Source organism: Chiloscyllium plagiosum, unplaced genomic scaffold (genome assembly GCF_037043375.1).
Source record: "Chiloscyllium plagiosum isolate Xiang-an unplaced genomic scaffold, Cpla_swu_hap1 HiC_scaffold_23, whole genome shotgun sequence".
Lineage (NCBI taxonomy): Eukaryota > Metazoa > Chordata > Chondrichthyes > Orectolobiformes > Hemiscylliidae > Chiloscyllium > Chiloscyllium plagiosum.
In genome coordinates this window covers 57785232-57805887 of record NW_028270161.1, presented here as the reverse complement: position 1 = coordinate 57805887, position 20656 = coordinate 57785232, and the positions used below count along the sequence as shown (strand labels likewise).

General features: G+C 43.1%; 1 protein-coding gene and 1 long non-coding RNA gene across 2 annotated transcripts in view; one reads left to right on the top strand and one right to left on the bottom strand.

The window, feature by feature from the left end:
• Window positions 1-5660: 5660 nt before the first annotated feature.
• The window catches only part of LOC148145905 (uncharacterized), a 125026-nt gene continuing 110030 nt past the window's right edge, over window positions 5661-20656 (bottom strand). The window contains exon 6 of the long non-coding RNA XR_015761197.1: window positions 5661-5678. This is a non-coding gene — a long non-coding RNA (uncharacterized LOC148145905). The remainder of the gene's footprint in view (window positions 5679-20656) is intronic.
• tmcc3 (transmembrane and coiled-coil domain family 3) overlaps window positions 7455-20656 on the top strand; it is a 112631-nt gene continuing 99429 nt past the window's right edge. The window contains exon 1 of the mRNA XM_043713327.2: window positions 7455-7582. Within this exon, the coding sequence (XP_043569262.1) occupies window positions 7502-7582 (81 nt within the window). The 5' untranslated portion in view covers window positions 7455-7501. The remainder of the gene's footprint in view (window positions 7583-20656) is intronic.

Genomic DNA, 20656 nt, shown 5'->3' with positions numbered 1-20656 from the left:
AGCAAGCTCTGGGCAAGTGACTGAGATGCAGGGTTTCAAAATCTTTGCTTCAACCTTGCACCCTCTCAGTTCCTTGTCTGAGTTAAAACAGTGGCTTTAAGAGACCTCACCTTGAACCAAAGATTCTTACATTTGTCCCACCACAAACACCAGAAAAACCAGCATGCAGTAATAAATGTAAACAGGTCATATTATTAGCATCGGGTTGGATTCTGAAATCTTTAGATCAAAGACCTTTTTTATCTTAGGTTGCCATCAAATGTCAGTTTCCTGTCTAAAAATAAACAGTTACAACTGACAGACTGCCCTAGAACACAATGCCTTCTGGCTCCTTATTCTTTCTTTGAATCTTTGAGTTCTTTAGCTTTTACGCCAGAAGAAACTATTTGTCTTCACAGAAAGAATGATTCCAGATAGAATGACAGTCCAGAAATCTGAAATTCTTTGAGTTTTAAAAGGGATTTATAACATAGAACATGTTCAGCACAGTACAGGCCCTTCAGCCCCCGATGTTGTGCCAACCTTTTATCCTACTGTAAGTTTGAACTAACCTACATACCCTTCATTTTACTATCGTCCATGTGCCTATCCAAGAGTCGCTTACATGTCCCTAATATCTCTGACTCTACTACCACTGCTGGCAGTGCATTCCACGCACCCACCACTCTCTGACATCCCCCCAAACCTTCCTCCAAATACCTTAACATTATGCCCCCTCACGAGAGACATTTCTGCCCCGAGAAAGTCTCCGGCTAGTCACTCCATGTATGCCTCTCATCATCTTGGACACCTCTATCAATCACCTCTCATCATCCTTCACTCCAATGAGAGAAGCCGTGGCTCCCTCAACCTTTTATCTTAGACCTGCCCTCCAGTCCAGGTAGAACACCTCTGCACTCTCTTCATTTGCTGAATAAAAGAAAGCTGTGCATTATTATAGCACCTTTCACAAACATTGAATGTCACTTAGTGCTTTGCAACCAATCACCATTAGACCAAAAGATACAGGAGCAGAATTAAGCCATCCGACCCATGATCAGCCCGATCATGGCTGATATGTTTCTTAACTCCATTCTCCTGCCTTCACCCCCTAACCCTTGATCCCCTTAACAATCAAGAACCTATCTGTCTCTGTCTTAAAGATATTCAGTGACTTGACTTCCACAGCCCTCTGCGACACTGGGTTCCACAGATTCCCCCACCCTCTGGCTGAAGAAATTCCTCCTCATCTAAATTCTAAAAGATCATCCCTTCACTCTGAGGCTGTGCCCTTGGGTCCTATTAATGGAAACATCTTCTCTACATCCAGTGGAGGACCTTCTGCAGTGTAGTTACTGTTATGAAGCAGTAAATGCAGTAACTAATCAAGACACAAGAAGCTCCTGTGAACTAAATTCTGATAAATGATTAGATAATTAGTTTTGGTGAAGTTGGCTGAGGGATAAATATTATCCAGGACACAGGGGTGACCCCTTGCTCTTTTTTGAATTGAGCCTAGGGATCTTCGACGTCCACCTCAGAGAGGTGACAGAACCTTACATCCAAAGTTAGCAATTCTGACAGTGCAATGCTGCCTCAGTATTCCACTGGAGTTTCAGTATAAGGTATTGGCTTAAACCTCTAGAGTGGGAGTTTGAACTTACAACCTGCTCAGAGAGCTAGGTGTCACCCACTGAGACATGTCTCAAACTAAACAGATTGACTGGGATGGATCAGATCATGTACAACAGAATCAGCTGCTTGTTTTGGACATCTCCCTTTCCACAGCAAATACTGATGAACTACCAGGGAGAATTAGATTAGGTTAGATTACAGTGTGGAAACCGACCCGCCGAAGCGCAACCACCCATACCCCTACCCCTACATTTACATTTACCCCTTACCTAACACTATGGGCAATTTAGCATGGCCAATTCACCTAACCTGCACATCTTTGGACTGTGGGAGGAAACCGGAGCACCCGGAGGAAACCTACGCAGACACGGGGAGAACGTGCAAACTCCACACAGTCAGTCGCCTGAGGCGGGAATTGAACCCGGGTCTCTGGCGCTGTGAGGCAGCAGTGCTAACCACTGGGCCACCGTGCCGCCCATAAAATTATAGAATGTACTGGTATTTGAAGGGGTTGGCTGACAACCAAGCAATTCTTCAGGTGTTCTCACTTTCATTCCATATTGCGGCTGTCCAGGACATTGGTTAGGCCACTCTTGGAATACTGCATTTAATTGTTGTCTCCCTGCTGTAGGAAAGATGTTGTGAAACTTGAAAGGGTTCAGAAAAGATGTACAAGGTAGTTGCCAGGGTTGGAGCATTTGAGCTTTAGGGAGAGGATGAATAGGCTGGGACTATTTTCCCTGGAGTGTTGGAGGCTGAGGGGTGACCTTAGAGAGGTTTATAAATCATGAAGGTCATGGATAAGGTACATAGACAAAGTCTTTTCCCCAGGGTTGGGGAGTCCAAAATAAGAAGGCATAGGTTTAAGGTGAGAGGGGAAAGATTTAAAAGGGACCTTAGGGTAACTTTTTCACACAGAAGATGATATGTGTATGGAGTGAGCTGCCAGTGAAGGCGGTGGAGGGTGATACAATTACAGCATTTAAAAGGCATTTGGATGGGTAAATGAATAGGAAGGGTTTAGAGGGATATGAGCCTTACGTTGGCAAATGGGACTAGACTGATGTAGGATAATGTTTGGCACTGAAGGGTCTGTTTCCGTGCAGTACATTTCTATGACTATCAGAAATCCCACATAATTGAGGGCTGGGGGATCGCTCAGAGATGTCCTCTCCAAATGAATATTGTGTCTCGCCAGGTCAATGAGAGAGAAATGCATTGTAATTCAATTCAAATACAAGCTTGTGAGATTGATTGCATTAGTGTGACTGCCAGTTTTTTGATTGCTCTGGTCAAATTTACGGGGAAGTATTTCGTAGTCTCTTTGAAGCTATTCGCTAGCGAGTGATAGACCTGAGAAACATCAAGGAGAGCCATCAGACCTCCAGGTCATGGTTAATACTCAGGTGTAGATTTTAATCTCTGGGTGGCCCATTGGCAGAACACAGAGTTTGCCTGTGCAAATGAAGAGCTCACCGTTGTGATTATGCCCTGTATTTGCCATTATATTAACTGAACTTTAGCAAGATGCAGAGGCCTGAAGTCCCAACATGTGTCACAACATGTCTGAACAGACTGATTTAAACATATCTAAAACTGAAAGGACCATTCACTTTCAGCTCTAACACCCCTCCTTACCTTAAATAGTTCATCTCCAATTCTTACCTTGCATTCCTGAACTTCTCCATCTCCATTTCTGGGCGTAGACTATCAGTAGACTGACTCCCACTGTGATTGTGACCAGATTCCTAACATCTTACCTCCTGTAAAGTCTCCTGTCATAGAGTCACAGAGGCCCTTCAGCCCATCACATCTGCATCAACCTATCTACATGAATCCCATTCCATTCTTCATTTCTGTTGCGTCTGTTCAAATGATGTCACATTCTTTACTTGTGCTTCTGATAGTTTTCCTTTCCCCTCAGCAGAGAATTCAGGACCAATGACGTTGTGTCTGACCCATTTCCCTCCCACACATCTGCTCCTACCTATTCCACCCAGAGCTATGTAAGAAATTCCTTTGCCCTCCCCATCCATTCTGCCATTTCCACCACCTCCAGCATGGTGCCACCATCAAACATAGCTCCCCCTCCTCATCCATGGTAAAACCACCCAGGATAACATATACTGGGATGGGGAAGCCCAAAAATCCATTCTCCAGGAACAGATCATGTCTGGTATTCCCAACTTCACATCTCCCGCCACACCATTACTGCCTGCTCAGGCCATTATAATGGAGGAGTTGGTGTTGTTATGGAGACTTCTCAACTCAAAGTGAAGTTCCTGACAAGGTCTCAGTGAGTGCAGACAAAATGACCAGACATAATAAACTGTGTGAACTTATTCCCTCATCTTCTAATAGGGTCAAACAAGTTCTGTTACATTCTGTTATAGAAAGCTGACATTTCCCTAGTACTCTTCTCATAGCCCCAGGAACGGCTGCTACTTGATCATGGCTCTCAAAACCTTCGATCTTTTCCTCTGACAATCATCATTCATCCATTAATCTCACTCTTCCCCTGAAGACAGTGAAGAGACTGAGGTGACCAGCCTCTGGTGAACCTTCGCATCTCATCCTAGACAGACAGCCACTCAACCACCATGGTTATCGCAGACTGGCAGGTTACCGCCCATATAACGTCCACAGGCAGCACAACCTGCACAACATTCATTCCTGGGTTGACAAGTGGCAAATAACACTGGCACTGTGTATGTGCCAAGCATTGACCAACTCAAACAATAGAGAATCTCACCACTGCCCCTTGACATACAATGACATTACCGTCACTGAATCCCCTACCATTTGATGGAACAAATGGTCTCTTTTAGTGCTGTTAATGTCTCTATAACCATTGATTTCAATGAGAGGGGGTGGTTACCATTGAATAGAAACTGAACTGGACCATTTATATATAAATGTAGTGTTTTTAAAATTGCTGGGTCTGCTAGGAACAGAGCAGTAAGTAATAAAGGATTCATGTTTAACAACTCATACAGTTTTAATTCTAATTGTTTTGGGCTCAATATATAACAGATTGTGTCCCAAGTACTTCTTTAAAATTAATGATGCTCCAAACAAAAAAGTCGAAGATTGGGAATTCCGCAGTGGATAGCTCACATCCTGTCTCCGCAAAGCCTGTCCACCATCTGCAAGGTACAAGTGTGATGAAATATTCCCCACTTACCTGGATGGGTGCAGCTCCACAACACTTAAGAAGCTTGACACCATCTGGGACAAAGCAGCCTGCTTAATTGGCACCACATTCAACACTCACTCCTTTCAGAACCAATGCACAGAGGGAGCAATGTGTATCATCTACAAGATGTACTGCAATAACTCACACGTCATCTAAATCCATGACTTACTGCCTAGAAAGACAAGAGCTACAGACTTTTGGTAAAACCACCACCTATATATCCATCTCCAAGCACTTACCATCCTGGCTTGGAAATATATTGCTGTTGCTTTAGTGTCACTGGGTCAAAATGGCCTGAAGGTCTGAAAGCCCTACTCCTAACCTGATTTCTATGTTTCTACATTTGCTAATCACAGATTATCTTAGAGTTAAATCATAGAGTTATTTGCTGCCTTTCAGCAGGAACTGCACTTCAGACGTATCTCCACCAGACTGGTCTTCTGAGCAAATCCAGACCCACTGCAATGGGCTTGACCCTTAACTGCCCCCTGAAGTGGCCATGTGAGCACCATCAAACTGCTCTGACAATGCACCAGAAAGAGTCCAACCATTTATCTCCATGATTAGAAAATTGCCAAGTCTTATTGTCCACCACCACTTCAGTCTGACTGGATGGGCAATAAGATTTGGCAATGCACCCAGAGTGTGACACTACATTTTTCTTCCAGTCAAGCTACGGTCTGGCATGACATTTTATAGTTTGACCCTTGGTCCATGACCCTCAGTGCAGTGTAGGCAGGGGCCTGTGCAGCAGGCTTGGTGTGTTCAGGGCTTGGGTGGATGGTTACTGATCCGCTTTGTTGGTACTTTCTTACACCACAGATTTCCACATCTTCCAGTGTCAGCTAGCCACCTTCTGAGAATTAAGCTGCAATAAAGATAGGAAAGGGAAAAGGATAATATACAAAAAAAGAAAAAAAATGGCAGACATGGGGGTGGGGGGGCTTGGGTCAGAGCGCCCTCTCTGGTGTACACACAAATATTTATTCTTCAACCAAAAGCTAATAGTAATCAGGTCATTACTAGTTTGTCATTTGTGGAATCTTGCTGTGTACATGGTGGTTGCCACTACTGTGCAATGGGGACCACACATAAAACACACAATTTTAGCAGTAAAATGATTTGATGTGTCACATGATCATTAGCAGTGCTACATAAATGCAATTCTTTCTCCCAATTCGCAGCTTTGACTGTAACTGACCTGCACTTGCTGGGGATGAAGGCAGCTACAGTCACTGCAGTGCAAGCTTCCTCTGAGGTCAGCGCACAGATTCGGGGCTTTGACTGATTTTTTGGAAGGAACTAGATAAATGCAAGCGCTTAGTTTAATATCTCTGAAGATGGGAATAGCATTCCGCCTTCCTAGTATTCTGCACAACCCTGTACATAGCAGAATTCACTTGATGATCCTTCACTGATACTGGGAACTCACTTGGGGGGCTAATTAGCTCATCACACTGCTGGCATGGAAGAAAGCTGAACTTTGACCGTACAGCTAAACATCGTAGGTTTACTATTTATGTGATCTGAAATGTTGATAATGCTGAGGAGGTAAAGAGATAAAAACCTGTTTTGTTAACATACAAATAAGGAGCAGGATTAGGCCAGTTAGCCAGTTAGCTCTGTTATTCTTTGCTGATCTGATTGGTCCATTGGACCTACCTCCTCAATATCCTTACATACCCCACTCTCCAAGCCACTAATCAATCATCTACCTAGCTCTACCTTAAAAAAATCAAGCATTTTGCTTCCATTGGCTCTGGAAATTCTAAAGACTCACATCCCTCTCTTGGAAGAAAATTCCCCACATCTCTGTCTTAAATGAGTGACCTCTTGTTTTTAACTGTGCCCTTTAGTTTTAGATGTCAATTGAAGCCATGATGTGGAGGTGTTCGTATTGCACTGGGATGGACAAAGTCAGAAGTCACACCTCACCAGGTTATAATCCAATAGGTGTATTTGAAATCACAAGCTTTCAGAGTGCTGCTCCTTGGTCAGGTAAAGTGGAGGGAAGTGCACAGGCACAGAAAATATAGGGTGGAGAGGTAATGGCAAGATAATTTGAGGTAATTAAAATTGTCAACAGTTAAGTACAAAGACTGTGAGTGGAGTGTCAACAGGCTGAATAACAAGTAGATTCTGGTTCTGGAGAGGAAATATCCCTTCCATATTCACCTTGCCAATTCCCCTTCTGTTTCAATAAAGCTGTCTCATACACTTCTCAACGTTAGCAAAGTCGAGCTTGTCAAATCTTTCCTCATAAAGACAGTGTTCCCATTCCAGACGTGAGTCAAATAAACCTTCTCTGAACTGCTTCCAATGCACTAACATCCTTCATTAAATAAGGAGACCAATACTGTATTTATGTCGCCTCACTAATGCACTACATAACTGAAGCACAGCATCTGTACTTTTGTATTCAGTTCCCCTTGTGATAAAGAATAACATTCCCCTCACATTCCTCCTGTTTGTATTGACATGAGAGCTCAGTGCAGTTCCCAAAACCCAGAGGAACAGCTTTCTCGGGACTGAGATAATCAGTAACATACAATACTATGTGAGAGGAGGGATTTATTAAGCACACACACAGCAGATGCCTGGACGTTTCAGAAGCAGCCTTATCTTTGGTCAGAGCCCACTGCAATCCTGTTCCTTACATCGTTAGTTTGCTACAGGAGTGCACGGTGGGGAATGACGCCCGACAGAGCCTCTGTACCCACAGGCGACCCAGCTCATCCTGTTGCTGACAATCATCGCTATCGCAAGATTCTGGTAATTATAACCTTGGCTGTTCAATGCTGTTTAAATGTCTGAGGGAGTGGGTTCAGAATGCCCTAGGCTTGGCAGACTGCTGCACTGTCACTATCAGCAGCTTGAGAAGTTTATCGCTGTACACTCGAGGGATCAGCAGGAAAATCCTCGAGGAATGCAGTGGCTTCGTACAATCAGAGCTATCACAGAACACATTACTCCATTGATGAGTGAATCTCAATGGAAGGCGGTTTGAACACAGCAGCAACATCAGTGATAAAGATAATCTGTAATACTCATGGGGTTCTGGGCTGGTGATCCTGCAACACAGCAAGCCTCAACAAGCTGGTTTGTAGCAAAGAACTGACAGAAAACAAATCCATTTGTCTTCAGAGTGTAGCATTGGCTGCTTGCTCACATTTCAGTGTCATTTATCTGACAATCAGACGCCCCTCACTACACAGTGTAGAAGCCTCGTGTTATCATCAATACTGGCTAAAAACAATGACTGCAGACGCTGGAAACCAGATTCAGGATTAGTGGTGCTGGAAGAGCACAGCAGTTCAGGCAGCATCCGAGGAGCAATAAAATCGACGTTTCGGGCAAAAGCACTTCATCAGGAATAAAGGCAGTGAGCCTGAAGCGTGGAGAGATAAGCTAGAGGAGGGTGGGGATGGGGAGAAAGGAGCATGGAGTACAATAGGTGAGTGGGGGAGGGGATGAAGGTGATAGGTCAGGGAGGAGGGTGGAGTGGATAGGAGGAAAAGAACATAGGCAGGTAGGACAAGTCATGGGGACAGTGCTGAGCTGGAAGTTTGGAAGCAGGGTGAGGTGGGGGAAGGGGAAATGAGGAAAGTGTTGAAGTCCACATTGATGCCCTGGGGTTGAAGTGTTCCGAGGCGGAAGATGAGGCGTTCTTCCTCCAGGCGTCTGGTGGTGAGGGAGCAGCGGTGAAGGAGGCCCAGGACCTCCATGTCCTCGGCAGAGTGGGAGGGGGAGTTGAAATGTTGGGCCACAGGGCGGTGTGGTTGATTGGTGCGGGTGTCCCGGAGATGTTCCCTAAAGCGCTCTGCTAGGAGGCATCCAGTCTCCCCAATGTAGAGGAGACCGCATCGGGAGCAACGGATACAATAAATGATATTGGTGGATGTGCAGGTAAAACTTTGATGGATGTTTAAGGCTCCCCAGTCTCTCTGGGTTAATCGTCTCCTCACACCAGGAATTGTTAGAATTAGAAGGATTGTGGCAGCTTCTTCCACTTAGAATGATATCTGAAACCGAGTTCAGCTGACAGGTTGTCATCACATTTCTTAAGAGGTGTTAAAAACACACCAACGTGCATTCATGTAGCACCTACATTATTGGTAAACAGTGTTTCACAGACATATGGTGAAGTGGAGATTGACAGCTGCATATGCAGAGATGAGGACACAGGAATGTAGGAATTAGAAGGAAGAGTAGGCCCTTCAACCCCCCTGAGTCTGTTCTGCCCATTAATACGATCGTAGCTCATCTTCTACCTCAGTATAGTTTTCCTGCACTATCTCTGTGTCCCTTGATATCTTTAGTAGAGAAATCTATCAGTCTCAGTCTTGAGCAAAGTCAATTTTGGAACCTCCACAGACTCCTGGGGTAAAGAATTCCAAAGATTTACCACCCCTGCAGTGAAAAGAATTCCTCCTCACCCCAGTTTTAAATGGCCGGTCACTTGTGCTGAAACTGTGTCCCCTAGTTGTCCCCTCCTAGTGGGGCAGCACGGTGGCTCAGTGGTTAGTATTGCTGCCTCACAGCACCAGGGACCCAGGTTCAATTCCAGCCTTGGGCGACTGTCTGTGTGGAGTTTGCACATTCTCCCTGTGTCTGTGTGGGTTTCCTCCTACAGCCCAAAGATGTGCAGCTCAGGTGAATTGGCCATGTTAAATTGCCCATAGTGATAGGAGCATTAGTGGGTTACTCTTCAGAGAGTTGGTGTGGGCTGAAGGACCTGTTTCCATGCTGTAGGTAATCTAATGCACAGTTCTTTTGTTTTGGGATATTTTGAACTGTTTTCAACATAATTTGGGGAGTAGATAGTGTTGTATGCAAACATTGCCTTTAAGAGGATTCACCTTTAAGGTCACCATAAGTATACAATATTGTAACTCCACCTGATGGTCTACTTAGCACCCACAAGCTGCACACACAGACACCAGTTGGATGCTGCAATGTTTTCTTGATAACTTATAGTGTGTTTTACTGTTTTGAATAAACTAACACACAGAATTAATCAATTCCTGACAAACGATTGTTTATTAGACCACCATGACAGATAGAGAGAAATGATTTCTGTTGGTTTGGGAGTTTAAGGCAGGACATTTCTAAAAGAAAATACCATCAGAACTTTTCAGGAGTGAATTATAAAAACCCTCCATGTATGAAATAGGGTTAAAATTTGAAACACCTCTTCCACACCTCTTTATTCACCAACCATTTTTACACTGGGGCAAAGATTCAGATGTAGAGTTAAGTCACAGATCAGCCATTATCTCACTAAATGGTAACGGAACCCATTCAAAGAGACTGAATTGTCTCCTTCTGCTGCTGAATTCCTGAGTGACTGGGAGCAAGTGTTGGAAGCAGGGGATGTTCTGCTTTTGGTTCTTAATTAAACAAGATTTTGTTAAAGAGAGAAAGCAGATGCATTTGAATAGTGCCTTTTGCAACCTCAGGGGTTACAAAGTGCTTTAAGGGGTATACTTTTCAATCTTAACCACCACTGTAATGTCAGAATGCAGTGACCAATCTCAGTACGGTACAATCCATGGACTGCAGTGTTGGGTCTAGATTTTGTGCTCATACCAGTGGGATTGGATGAAGGGTGCAGGGTCTCCCAGGGGTGCATGTGCTACTTCTGTGCCACACTTTGTTCAGCCTGGCATAAATCAGTTACTTATTTCAATGCTGGAGCCTGTTCCCTTTTCCCTTTGAAGCTGCTGATTTTGCTGGTGCCAGTTGGACAGGCACTGGGAACCCTGAGTAACTCCGATGGGCAAGGAGAAACATTGGCCTGTTACATCATGATGGGATAGTGCAGCCAAGTCCATTCCAATCTCACTCCCAATGTCTGCACGAGGCAATCTTTCAGGACAGTGAATCACTGGATATCCGTGACAACGAGCAACCCAGCTTGACATTTGTTCTTTCCAGTTGAAACTTTATTGCTGGAACAGCACAGCAGGTCAGGCAGCATCCAGGGAACAGGAGATTCGACGTTTCGGGCACAGGCCCTTCTTTCCATCAATTCTGCCCAGAATGTTAAGGCTGGGATCTTCCTTCCCTCCAGGTATCAGGAGCATAGATATGGTCTTGTACTGGAGGGGGTCCCTGTATTATTGAAGTATAAAGATAGGAGGATAAAGCAAGATGACACAGACAAATGGAGGTGTCCAAAGCATAATGAGAAGTAAAATGGCCTTTAGGGTAGCAGATGTTGAGCAATACTATCAAGCCACTTGCTTAGCTACATGTCTCTGAACAGTCAGTGTTACAACTAGCGTTGCTTTGGATGTTCCTATTGCCAGAATGGACATGATTCATTATTGTGTAATGTTTTTATTCTTATATGGGAAGTTGGCTTCACTGGCAAGGCCAACATTTGTTGCCCGTCCTTAATGGTCCTTAAATGTCATTTCAATTAAGAGTCAACCACATTTCTGGGAATAGATATAGGACAGTCTAAGTAAGGACATCAGATTTACTTCCCTAAAATACATTAATTTTTTTGTGTGAAAACCATCAATGATGCTTTATTTATTAACTAATTTCAATTCCACCAGTGGCTATTGTTAGCCTGGGCCTCTGGATTATAAAGTCCAGTAGCAATACTGGACCACCATTGCCCCAATAACTATTACACTGACATAATGGTTGAAGAGGTGGATTAACCAGAATCAGAATCAGAATAGCCTTTATTATCTGCTGCTTTGTAGCGTCATCCCTCAGATCTCATGGAGGTCAGATCTTCTCATGAGTCCACAACAAACCGATATCACTGCTTTAGGATGAATTGGAAAAATGTGAATAGAGGTAACAGAATAATGTTTTACAACAGTCAGAGCATTCAGACTGTAGCTGGACTGTGCTCTAAATCCATTTTGGATAGTAGCACAATTTGATTGATAGTGTTTTGACAAAATTGGGCGAGGTTTCCAAAATTGTTACAATTTCAGACAGAATAGTCCAAATTGTTGGGTTCTGAGGTGAGGAGGGATGAATTGACTCCTTGTCGTTATTCACCCACCTCCCCAGTGGGTCACAACAGGGTTAATTTGAAAACAGGGATCTTCCCTTGTGAATACCCTCTCCCAGACCCAAATGAAATTATATTTTAAAAGGATCCAATTTAATCAGGCTTTCTTTAACTAACAAAGAGTGAGTTTCTTAATTCCTAAATTTGAGAAGAGTTAATAACGTAACACCGACGCACAGACATAACCCAACACATATACCTATGGAGTGGAAATTAGAGGTGGGTCCAAAAAGGCAGAAGTGTAATAAAACAGACGTACGGATCAGTCTCTGAATTGTTTGTGAAGGCAGATAGTTGAACATTTCTTCCATTGCAGTGAAGGATGTGTTAACATTGTGTTAACATTGATGGTGGAGCAATCGGCTTCACAATTGTTCATAATGCATGTTTGGTTGAGATTCTGTTGTTCTAATTCCTTCTGGCTATGATTGAATTCCAGCATTCAAGATGGGAGAAAGTTCTTTGCTGCCCTGTTTCATGTTGTCTGGCTGCTAGCTAGCTGACTTACAACTCTTAGAGTGAGAGAGTTTGTTTACCTGCAACACAGGAATGACTAGGGAATAGTACTTCAACCATGACCTTCAAAGCACACTAACAATTGAACACAGGCTGGTCCACATGAGAATGTTCAGCTCCACTAGCACATTCCAGTGGAGTTGATACCTCTGTCCTTGTGTATTCTTCAAAGGGAAAAATGCAAAATGTGCCTGCAATTTGGGGCATAAACTATAGGGGGTAACTTGCTGTTGTTTGTCAGCCCCATTATATTTGTAGTCACAAGAGTTCACTGTTCAGTCTGTTTTGGCTTGCCTCTTCCATCCCCCTCCCTTTTGAAGGACTGTTCGAAGTTCCCTTCACTTCTGTGACATTTTCAGATAGCCACTTCCACAAATAATTTTTGGCTACATTAATGCATTTTCCAAAACACCCTTTGAAACTATGAGTTAAAAATATCCATCAGTACTTCAGGGATCTAATGCATGGCCACGGCAATAGAGTCGCTTTCTTTACATCTAGACTGAGTTCCTTTCCCAGAATGAGATGTGACTGTTTCACTGTTGGCTGCTCTGCAATGTCACTTGTGATTAATTTATATCCTACTCTGCTGAAAGGATTTATTTGCTAAATGAAAGCTGCTGATAGCATGAAAAAGAATGTGTCACTTGACTGGAGAGCTCATCCATTCCAAACATTGGGTTTAATTTCAGAATGTTGTCTTCTTTTTCACATCAATATATACTGAGCAGAATAATGAGTCGCAAACAAATTTGATCATTCTCACATGATTCTCTTCTTTATACTTTGTCATATATGTACTACAATGCTCAGAATAGCATTTACAACACAATCCTGAATCCTGAAGAAGGGCTTATGCCCGAAACGTTGATTCTCCTGCTCCTTGGATGCTGCCTGACCTGCTGTGCTTTTCCAGCAACACATTTTTCAGCTCTGATCTCCAGCATCTGCAGTCATCACTTTCTCCTGAGGCGTATAAGTGGGAATCAAGGGAAAACTTTCCACTGATTGGAGTCATATTTGACACATAGGAAGATGGTCATGGGTGTTAGAGTTCAGTCATCTCAGCTCCAGGACATGTCTGCAGAGTTCCTCAGGATATTGTCCTAGGCCCAATCATCTTCAGCTGCTTCATCAATGAACTTCCCTCCATCATAAAATCAGAAGTGGGGATGATTGATAACGATTGCACAATGTTCAGTGCCATTTGTGACTCCTCAGATACTGAAGTGTTTTATGTTCAAATGCCTCAAGATCTGGACAATATCCAGGCTTGGGCTGACAGTGGCAAGTGACATGCATGCCAACACAAATGTCAGGCAATGGCCATCTCCAACAAGAAACAATTTAACCATTTTCCCTTGACATTCAATGGTATTAATGTCACTGAATCCCTCAATATTAACACCATAGGGGTTGCTAACCAGAAACTCAACTGGACTCATCATATAAATACATTGTCTACAACAGCAGGTTAGAGTCCGGAATACTGAGCGAGTAACACAATTCCTCCCGGGTGGAGGGATAGGGTCATTGATTTTGTTAGTGGAGTTGCTGCTGGCCTATCGAGTGGGTCAGCTTACCGTCCTGTAAAAGGACAGCCCAGGACACTCACCTGTGCCAACAAGTGAGAATATCACTGCCCCCACAAGATTCTGCCCTCAACTTTAACAGGCCCTGCACATCCATCCTCAATGTAGGCGGCACGGTGGCACAGTGGTTAGCACTGCTGCCTCACAGCGCCAGAGACCCGGGTTCAATTCCCGCCTCAGGCGACTGACTGTGTGGAGTTTGCACGTTCTCCCCGTGTCTGCGTGGGTTTCCTCTGGGTGCTCCGGTTTCCTCCCACAGTCACAAAGATGTGCAGGGCCAGGTGAATTGGCCATGCTAAATTGCCCGTAGTGTTAGGTAAGGGGTAAATGTAGGGGTATGGGTGGGTTTCGCTTCAGCGGGTCGGTGTGGACTTGTTGGGCCGAAGGGCCTGTTTCCACACTGTAATATAATCAATGTACTGTTCATCAAAGTGATGAGAGATCATGAGATAATCCATCTCTGATTTCCAGTCTTCTCCCTCCGCCTTATCGTTCAGCTGATTCACGTTCATCCTGGAAATGTCACTTTACACATGAACAGTTAAGATTCCACATTGTTAACAGTCAAGTGCTGCCTACAGATGATGAAAAGGACACATTTTGTCAAAGGTTTTTGCCTCACACTCTTCAGGACAATTTGCAAGGGATAAAATCAACATTTCTACTGTATGAGAGGAGAGAGCTGATTTGAGTAGCCTGTGAATTCTGATTAGGCGAGAGGTGTTGTCGTGAGTGAAATATGCAGGGAAACAGGTAATGCAGGACCCATCAATTCTGAGGTACTGCCCCAGATTTGAACCTGTTGCAGACTCAATGTTAGAGCATAAAGCCTGCTTTTACTCAACAGCTCAATGACTGTATAGTGTAACTATAAGGATGACAGAAAGTGAATCAGATGGGTTTTGGGTTTGCTCTGGGAGTTACGTTAAGCCTGCATAAAACACTTGACTTGTCCTTATTGAAGAATTACATCCAGTTCTGATGCCACATGGTGGGAGGGATTTGAAGACATTACAGAAATTGCAGAAAAGGTTCATGAAAATGGCTCCCAGAATGCCATCTTCAGTTTCGTGGATCACTTGGAGAAATTTGGGCATTCCTTCATGGAAAAGGGGAAGATTAAGAAGAGATTTAATTGAGGTTCTCAAGATCTGGACAGAGTAGATAGTTCCCAATGGCAGAAGGATTGCGAGCAAGGGAGCACAGATTTGACAACCTTGGCACAAGAAGCGACAGAAACACGAGGTAAAACATTTCCACACAGTGAGTGGCTGGGATCTGGAATGGTGGAGCCAGGGTCAATCTTGGTTTTTAAAACAGAATTGGATCATTATCTGAGAGGAAGAATGGGCAGGACCACAGGGAGAAAGCAGGGAACAGCACTATGTGAGTTGTTATTAAAGAGCTGATACAAACACAATAGGCCAAATGTAACCATTCTGTGATTCTTTATTTCTATGGATGGAATTTGTCCATCGTATATCTGCCTGAGGAGAGATGGTAGATCAGTGGTTGAAAAGACAAAAGCCAGATTATCAGGCAACTGCTTTTACAGCCTCATTCATTATCAATTGAAAGACAAGAGTTGTGCATTGTGAAAATTGTTCAGCACTTTACGTTTTGGCCATATTTAGCCCTTAATCAATCCCACTTAAAACAGACTATCTGGTTATTTACCTGTGGTTGTTGTAAGATCTGCATATGTGTGTGTATGTTTTAAGTTACTTGTTGGACATGGGGATCACTGGCTGGACAGCATTTACTGCCCATCTTTAGCTACCCTTGAATGGAGTGACTTGCTTGGTCATTTCAGAGAGCAGTTGAGAGTCAACCACATTGCTGTGGGTCTGGAGTCAAGTGTAGGCCAGACAAGGTGAGGATGGCAGATTGAGGTAAAAACAATGACTGCAGATGCTGGAAACCAGATTCTGGATTAGTGGTGCTGGAAGAGCACAACAGTTCAGGCAGCATCCAAGGAGCTTCGAAATCGACGTTTCGGGCAAAAGCCTCCTGATGAAGGGCTTTTGCCCGAAACGTCGATTTCGAAGCTCCTTGGATGCTGCCTGAACTGCTGTGCTCTTCCAGCACCACTAATCCAGAGAATGGCAGATTTCCTTCCCTGAAGGATATCGGTGAACAGATGGGGTTTTCCGCCAATCAATAATGGCTTAATGGTCATCAGTAGATTCTTAATTCCAGATTTTGTTTTGTCTACATTGGATCCATGGCAGGCTATGAACTTGGGTCCCAAGAACATTAGCTGAGTTTCAGGATTAATAGTCGAGCAATAATACCACTTTCCCCAATGTGAATTAACCATTGCATTCCCTCACTTATAATAACCTCACAAGCACTTGATTGATGGCTCTTATGATTCATTGAAAGTGCCTGACCATAGGACAGAAGATCCAGCTTCAAGTGCCACTTCCTCTGAGCCATGTATCATAATATGTCAAGGTGGAGTGATTAAAAATGTCAATTGCTGATTGTGGCTGATTGCTTAAGGGGATTGATTATATGCCAGTTTAGATATTAGGTTCAAATGCAGTTGGCTATGTTATCTGAACCTTCAATACCTCAGTTGGTAGAATATCAGGTTTTAAAATCAGACCTTAGGGTTCAATTTGATGTGTAGCTATCAGTTAAAGGGGTCACGTGGCACAGTGGTAAGGCCCAGGTTCAAGCCATGCAAATCCCAATAGTATGTCTGAACAGCTTCAAACATAGAATTCCTATAGTCTGGAAACAAGCCATGCGGCCCAACAGGTCTACACTGAAGAGCATACCACCCAGACCCATCCCCCTACCCTATCCCTGTAACCCTGCAATTCCTATGGCTAATCCACCTAACCTGCACATCTATGGAAGGAAACCAGACCATCTGGTGGAAACCCACACAGACACAAGGAGAATATGCAAACTCCACACAGACAATTGCCTGAGAGTCCAATCAAACCTGGGACCCTGGAGCTATGAGGCAGCAGTGCTATTGACTGAGTTACCGTGCCACCCTTTATTAAGAAGACTTCCTAAATCTTTGTAAAAAATGTACAGAGGAACCTCAATTATCCAGCATTCAGTTATCCGAATATCGGATTATCCAGCAAGATCGCAAGGTCCTGATGATTGGCTAAACTATGTATTCTGGCATTCGATTATCCAAAATTCGATTAATTGACTGAAATATTCCCCGCTCGGGTCCTTCGGATTATCGAGGTTCCTCTGTTTTGGGAATTGCAGGGCTGATAAAGATATTGCTTTTATCACCTGATGGGATTGTAACTGCTTATAAAACCTTAGATCTGATGGACAAGTCAGATGTTGTGACCCAAATAAATTCTTTATAGAAACACAAAGAATAGAAGGAACAAACTAAATGAATTGTAGTATTGATACTCATTATTGAGACCCGAGAATTGAATATCCTACATTGAATAACCTACTGGCACAGTAGAACAATACTAGAGAGAGGCTGGAATTAACTTAGTGATTAGGGCAAAATGATAGAGTGATTATGAGAGGGCATAAAATGAAGGTAACTTGTGGAGAAGAGTTTAGATGCAGAGTTAAGAAGGAGAAAAGGATTTAAGATCATAGTGGGAGTAGAAGCTGTAAAGTGGCAGACTGTATAAATGCAAAGATTGGGCAAGCAATGAAATAAAGGCAGAGTGATTTTAATTGGATATTGATTGAGAATAAGTGGATTACTTCATTTCTTGAGGACAATCGGAACTGATTTCCCTAAAAATGGACTGGATCAAATGCTTTCCCACTGGTGGGTTTAAGACAGGAATTGTGTACATATCTGGTGGCCACCATGTATGCCACCTACCTACGCTCCTTTGTCTCCATTGCAACATCCTGACAGTGGGTAAGAATTACACCAACTGTCTTGCCCAATAGCGGCTGCTAGTAGCTATGAAAGGCATCCCTGGTTCCATCACAGGATTGGCTTCACATCGATACTGCAATGTTGCCACTTTGACTGGCAGACTGCTCTTGGAAGCAGGACTTCCTGTGTTTGAGGGGGGAGGTTTGTGGAATCCCTCCTCAGGCTAATTACTGGACAGTCAGTCATTTAATGGTTGCTCCCCTTTAGTTAGGACAGTGTTGTATGCATATAGTATTTTTTAAGAGAGGCTATCTTTAAGAACTCTGTGTGCGGCATGTATTTAATGCTGTGACTCTGCCTGACAGTTAATCTGTGATGGATTTGCAAGCTGCACTTGTATAAATTGTTAGACTTGTCAAGGGGTCGGTGGTGATAATGTCACTGGGCAATCAATCCAGCAAGACTGGCATATCGATTCAAATCCCATCTAAGCAGGTGGTGAAATCTGGATTCACAATATCTAAAATTAAAAAGGCTGGCCTAGTCTGGGTACTAAGGAAATCTGCTGGTCTATATGTGACTCCAGATCCACAGCAATTTGGCTAACAACCTAACAGTTAGGGATGGTCTGTCCCCATTTATGAACAAACACTGTTTTCAGACTCAAGTTTCATGAGAATCATACAATCCTTACAGTATGAAAGCAGGCCATCTGACCCTCCGAACAGCATCCACCCAAACCCGCTTTCCCTGTAACCCTGCATTTCCCATGGCTAGCCTACCCAGCCTGCAAATCCCTGAACACTATGGGCATTTTAACATGGCCAATCCACCTAACCTGCACGTCTTTAGACTGCGGGAGGAAACCGCAGTACCCAGAGGAAACCCATGTAGACACGGGGAGAATGTGCAAACTCCACACAGACAGTCGCCCGAGGGTGGAATTGAACCCAGGTCCCTGGAGGTGTGAGGCAGTAGTGCTGACTACTGTGTTACCCTTATTACTGTTAACACTGTTCATCACACATGAATACGTTGTATTCAGATCTAACCTTACTGTTATATTATTGAAAAACTATTCCATTGATGGCATCATCTAATACTAGCTGCTTCTCTACACATGTTTCTGACACTCACATGTCAGGCTGAGCCAAGACTCAGGATTCAGCCAAGCTCTGTATTTGTTTCTCTCTAGTTTCTGAACTTTACCCAATCTGTGTTATTTATGCCCATTGAGGAGGAGGTCCAGGACATCATAAAAGGTTGCTCTTAAGCCTTTCAACAATGGTCTGCTTTCCCATACATTTTACTCTTTTAAATAAAGTAATTTGTGGGGTTAATCAATCTCTAGTTAATCAGTCCTTGATGAGTGATTGATTATTTAGACCTCTGTGTTCCCTCCTGCATTAACATGCAGGAGGGAGCACAGTTCCCTATTGTATGTAGCCCAGTAGGTCCAAGAACCAAAAAAGGAAGAATATATTTATTAATGAAAAATGAATCAAGTCTTTAATATACATGACTATTTAGCAATTAATTTTCTATGATGTAACTTAAAGTAATAGAATAAAGAAATGCAGATGCTAGAAATCTGAGACAAACACAGAAATTGCTGGAGAAACTCAGCAGGTCTGGCTGCATCTGTGGAGAGAAAGTCGAGTTGAGGTTTTGAATTCAGTGACCCTTCTTCAGAAACTCAAAATAGTGTTTGATAAGAAAGAACATGAAACAGCTTCTAAAGATTCCAGATTTGTGCAAAGCTGACCTGAACTATGATAGTGTCTGTAGTAAACTGAGCAAACGGATAGAAGACTGCTCTCACCAAAATCATCTTGAGTGAACTAGCAGTAAACTTGACAAAAATGGCACTAAAGACTGATAAATACCCAGGCCAAGATGTTTTCCAGATCAGGATTTAAAGCTGGGAGTACATTATAGGTGCCTCACCATAATCTTCCTAATTAGAGAATAGTTTCTTCAGATTATAACATTGTCACTCTATTTAAGAAAATTAAAGATAGAAACTAGGGAATTCTAATGTTTGTTGTCAGGAACTTACCAGAATCTATAAGTAAGGATAGAATAACTGAACAGAATGAAATTTTCTCATCTGGGTTCATGGATTTGTAAATAATTGGTCATGCCTGATGAAACAGTGAGGCTTGATTTATTTTGTGCATTTTGGAATTTAACATGGTACTTTTGATTAATTGCATGCTACATATCTCTAAGATTATTTTATTAAACATATAATTTACTGAAATGAAACTGATTGAACCTTTTTGAAAAAGGAACAGGGACAGGGGAATATTAATTATTATTTATACAAAATTCCATAAGGCATTTGATAAGTCATTCATAAGACACTGTGAGTGAGAATTAAAGTTGATTCAGAACTTAGCTGAGTGGCAGCAGACATGGTATGGGAATAATGGGCAGAAAATCTAATCGACAGGATTTGACTAATGGTGTCCCACAGGGATCAGGTTTGAACTGTATTAAGTGAACCTTTGAAGCCTTCCCTTCTAAAACAGGGATTGCTTTGTATGCCAAGTATAAAAATGAAGCTCCCTGTATAGGTGGCCACCATTTCGAATTGTCGTCTGAATCAGATGCAAAGAATTGGTGTGTAGACTCCTGCAAATTTTCACAATGCAGCATCCAAGACCTGATTGATACCTTGTGCCCAGTTTTAAGACTGCAATAAGTAAAACATGCCCTTGTGGGTGAAGGAACATTGAGGCTGACTACTAATGTTGTGGCTGAAAGGGTATTTGGACTTATACACCGAGCATATGCAAAACTATGATTTGTGGGTGAAGGAAAATGGGGGGGGGGGGGGGGGGGTCAAATTATATGATGGGTCA